The sequence below is a fragment of the Trypanosoma conorhini genome, assembly GCF_003719485.1.
Source record: "Trypanosoma conorhini strain 025E chromosome Unknown Tco_14.4_contig_01079, whole genome shotgun sequence".
NCBI lineage: Eukaryota > Euglenozoa > Kinetoplastea > Trypanosomatida > Trypanosomatidae > Trypanosoma > Trypanosoma conorhini.
This window is the reverse complement of record NW_021705176.1, coordinates 1-4,011: the sequence shown is the minus strand read 5'-3', so window position 1 is coordinate 4,011 and position 4,011 is coordinate 1. Positions and strand designations below refer to the sequence as shown.

The window sequence follows — 4,011 nt, the reverse complement described above, 5'->3', positions numbered from 1 at the left end:
GTCGCTACTTCGGGAAGTGCTGGGGGCCAATGGTGTTCGGGATTTGGAGCTGTTGCGTGTGATTCCAAACCACTCCGTCTTTTCACAGCGACTGAAGGTGATGCACTTTCTCATGTGTCTCTTGCATCGCGCCCGTGCCTCTTCCATTTTGTTTCCCGGAAGAGCCGTGGGTGGTGATACCGCCCCCCTGTCAAACGCGAAAATGAAGCGGCGAGGCAGAAACACTCCTCCTCCTCCTCCTCCTCCTGCTGCTGCTGCTGCTGCTGCTGCTGCGGCGGCGGCGGCGGCGACAGCGACGGGTGTCACTAACCTCGGTGGGGAATATGTGCAACTGATTCAGTACTCGCTGCTGCGCTCCCTCGGCGAGGCAAAACAGGTGTACCTCAAAAGATACCTCGCAGGCGGGTACGAAGGGGCCGTCGTTCGCAGCGCGACAAACGTGTACGAGCTTAAGGAGAAGGAGAAGGGCGTCTTGCTGGGGCTGCTGGACCCACTTCTCCCCGGTGGAGAACGCCCTTTTGTCGATAGGCGGCAGGCCTCCACCTGGCCAAAGCGGTCTGTGTTAGCGGGCGATCCCTCGCCGCTCCTTCGCAGCTACGCCAAGGATGAATGGGTCGCCTCGATGGGTGCTGGTGAATGTCATGGCACGGAGGTTGTGGCCAACGCGAATGAGCCAGAGGATGCGAATCACCAGGTGATTGTAAAGGCGGCAGTGCGGCGGGCAAAGCAGAATGCTCGACGTAGCACCACTGCAGTGAAGTTACTTCCGTTTTGTGACAAGGAATATGCAATTTTAAAGCCGCTACTGAAGATCCCGTCAATTAATCCACGCGCCCGAAAGCTCGTTAGCATTTCTCTGAATTCGCTTCACGGCGGCCGTGACGTGATCTCAGTCCCGCGGACAACGCTTGGCAGGGCCGCGTCAAAGAAGAATGAGGAAAGCAAAGTGGTGGTCTTTTACGGTCTGCATTGTCTTAGTGATACAGGGCGCGTGTTTAGCGTTCCACTTCCCAAGATGGATGTAGCGAAGCAACGGGCGTTGCTGGATCACCTTTTGGAAGTCACAGGAGGTTCCAAGGATGGGAAAAGAAGCACTGGGAAGGTTGGCCGTCGCTCACTGACGGGCTTGTATGCCACGGTGAAGTATTCCTCACTGACAGAGTACGGTATCCCGCGCTTTGGCCAAGTAAAAGCCATACGCGGAGGCAAAGGATGGTTTTTGTGAGAAGCACACTGCAATTCTACAATGGCTCTCACTCTTCGATGCGTGTTGTAAACACTGCATGGAAACACATGTACCAGTTGCTTGTGTTGCGCATTTGGTTTGACTTGGGTGGTGAACGCATGAGCGGGCGGATGCGAAGGAAGTGACTTGTACAGAAGAGGGATGGGGGGGGGGATGCATAGAGAGGATATATATATATATATATATCCTGTGTGTGGGATGCAAGTCTCAATCCCTCCTTTTGTGATGTATGCATTTGCTCGAGCTAATTTTTGTTGTTGTTTTTTTTCTTTTTGCTTTACTTGTTTATGTCATTGCCACACTGCCCTTGTCTTCGCTGTTGTGCGTTGTCCTTGGTGGTAGGAGTAACACGACGTGACACACAGCCACACATGGGTAAGAAAGCCAGCTTTGAGCGTGCACACCAGCGTCAGGTGCAGCACACGCGCGAGCAGCGCAAGCGAAGGGTTGCTGCGGCCAGAGCGTTGCGACGTGGCGAAGACACCAGTGGGCGACTCATCCAGCGCACTGCGCTGCCGAAGGACCAGTTGACGGAGGAAAAGAAGGCGATGCTCGTGGGACAGTTCGCTCAGTCATGTCGGCTTCCCGCCGCTTCTGAGGATCTGTGCGTGCTGCTGCGTTCGGCGGGTCCGGAACGACCCCAAGGTGAAGCTCCCCGCAAGCGACGAAGAGAGGAAGCCACGATAGATGCATCCACGCTGGGCACCATTGTGGATGCCTTTCTGCAACTGGACCATCAGGCCGCCATCACGACGGATGACGCGGATGAAGAGGAGCCCATGACTCTACTTGAGGATGTTCTCCAAGATGAGTGTGGCGGCCGTGTGGTGTGTGCCTTGATCGCCGCCCTGGATACTTCTGACGATGGCAAGACGCCGGTGGTGCTAGACGTTGTCACTAAATTATTCGAGGAAAATGAGGCACTCTATGGACACTATGTCGCCTGTAAAGTGCTGAGTTCCTTGGTTCAACACGGCGACCGTGAAATACAAGGACGCGTTCTCCAGGTGTTGCGGCGGCACGCCAAAACGGTGGATCAGTTGCAGGCGCAACTCCGCAACCGCCACTCGGCCGTAACGATCCAACACCTCATTGAGCATTTCCCCATTGAGACGGTGGCGTGGCTGGGAGAAACCCTCGGGCTTGCGGAGATTGCGGCTGGGAACACGAAGAAGAAGAAGCAGAAACCGACTCGTCGTGACGCGGCGAACCAGCACGAAATTCTGCTCTCGTTAATCCTGGACCCAGTGGCTTCGCCAGTTATGCGAGCCCTCATCCTTTGCTCTGCCCACTCTTCTGCCTTATTGGGGCATATGAACCTTGTGGCGCTTCTCGAGAATAAGCGGGGTTGCAAGTTTTTGCATGATATTTTGTCTCCCGAGTTGCCAAAGTGGGCATCAGAGGCGGAGGCCAATGCAACCTTAGATGTCGTTCTGAAGTCCTTTGAGCCCGAACTACTTGGGATGTGCACCTCCGCGGATGCTAACTTTGTTGCGCAGGCCATCATTGGTCTTATCCCTCGTACTGGCACGGCGTCGATGGAGGGATACTTTAAACGCATTTTAAAGGTGCTGGGACCACATCTTTCTTCCCTGGCAACCCATCATATTGGTGTGCACGTGGTAGTGGCACTTGTCGTGGCGTCACTTGCGACGACTCCTTTGAAGGAGATTGTAGAGGAAATTGCGGGAGCGCTACTAACGCAAGATAATGTGACGGGTATGCTCTGTGACTCCAATGGTAGTCTGGTTGTACGGAAGCTTCTGCCATTGTGTGAAGTAAAAGGATCTAAGGCGGGACAGCTGCTGCTTAAAGCCCTTGTTCGTGATATGGACACTTTGATGTATGACGCCATTGGAAATTTAACACTGCAGGAGTATATTAAGATTTGTGGTGGTGAGGAACTTGCTCGAAAGCTGTGCAAGAGTGATGAGCTTCTGCGTGTGTGTCAGCATACGTACGCTTCCCATGTTGTAGGGTGCCTTTTTGAGCGCGTGGGAGCGACGACGCATACACAGCTCTGTCACGCGCTTCGCCCGCATGTTGTGACGCTGTCAAAACATTTGAATGGACGTTTTGTCGTTGAAAAGGCGATTCCTGCAAATCGTGAAATTTGCGATCTGCTCCTTCGCCACTTTATGGAACTAGCATGTGAGAAGGGGACGCAGCACGTGTTGTGTACTTTGATGCTGAACTTGGATCAGCGCGGCAAGCGGCGGGTGGTGAGTATGATTCTCTCGGGTCTCTCGGACCTTGCCATGCAGCAGTGTGGCTCAATTGTTCTGCAAAAACTGATGTTGGCTGATGCGCCACTGCTCGATGCTGTAAAGATGGAGTTGGCGCAGAAGCCGCGTCTGCGCAATAATCTCGCTCAGAACTTTTTTGGCAAGTTTGTGGTGCAAATAAGTGATGCCGCGGGGGAACAGGCTGCCGCGCTTCCCCTGGAGGCTTAAAACGAAGTAAGGAGGGGTGGGGTGAGGAGGGATAAAAAAAAAACGAGGAGCCTGTTCCTCACATCCTCGTAAAAGGGGCGGCGGCATTGAGAACCGCGATTAACACGCACGCAAAAACCACACGCATTGGCGAGACCCTGCGGCGCAGCGAAAAGAAAAGGCAAACACTCGTATATGCTTCCGCGCGTGTGTGTGTGTGTGTGTGCACGGCCCTGGGCCCGACGTGTGGGGCGGAGAAACTGAAAACTAAAAATACATAACTTTTCTGCTTTTTTTTGTTTCATGGTGGCCGCTGCGGGGGGATAAATGGGG

The 4,011-nt window shown here is 54.0% G+C and overlaps 2 protein-coding genes across 2 annotated transcripts, besides 3 other annotated features; both read left to right on the top strand.

Annotated features, from left to right (window-relative positions):
- On the top strand, positions 1-1,225 carry Tco025E_09355 (DNA ligase; the record flags this gene model as incomplete). Its single annotated transcript, XM_029376174.1, has 1 exon — positions 1-1,225. A coding segment is annotated over one exon (1,225 nt), but the record flags the coding sequence as incomplete, so codon positions are not given.
- A 187-nt stretch (positions 1,226-1,412) lies between these two features.
- Positions 1,413-1,432: a microsatellite.
- A 62-nt stretch (positions 1,433-1,494) lies between these two features.
- Positions 1,495-1,533: a sequence feature (A-rich).
- Positions 1,534-1,617: 84 nt separating this feature from the next.
- On the top strand, positions 1,618-3,699 carry Tco025E_09354 (putative pumilio-repeat, RNA-binding protein; the record flags this gene model as incomplete). The annotated part of the gene is made up of 1 exon (XM_029376173.1): positions 1,618-3,699. The coding sequence occupies one exon, from the start codon at positions 1,618-1,620 to the stop codon at positions 3,697-3,699; it is 2,082 nt and encodes a 693-aa protein (XP_029223704.1).
- Positions 3,700-3,885: 186 nt separating this feature from the next.
- Positions 3,886-3,904: a microsatellite.
- Between the last annotated feature and the right edge of the window lie 107 nt (positions 3,905-4,011).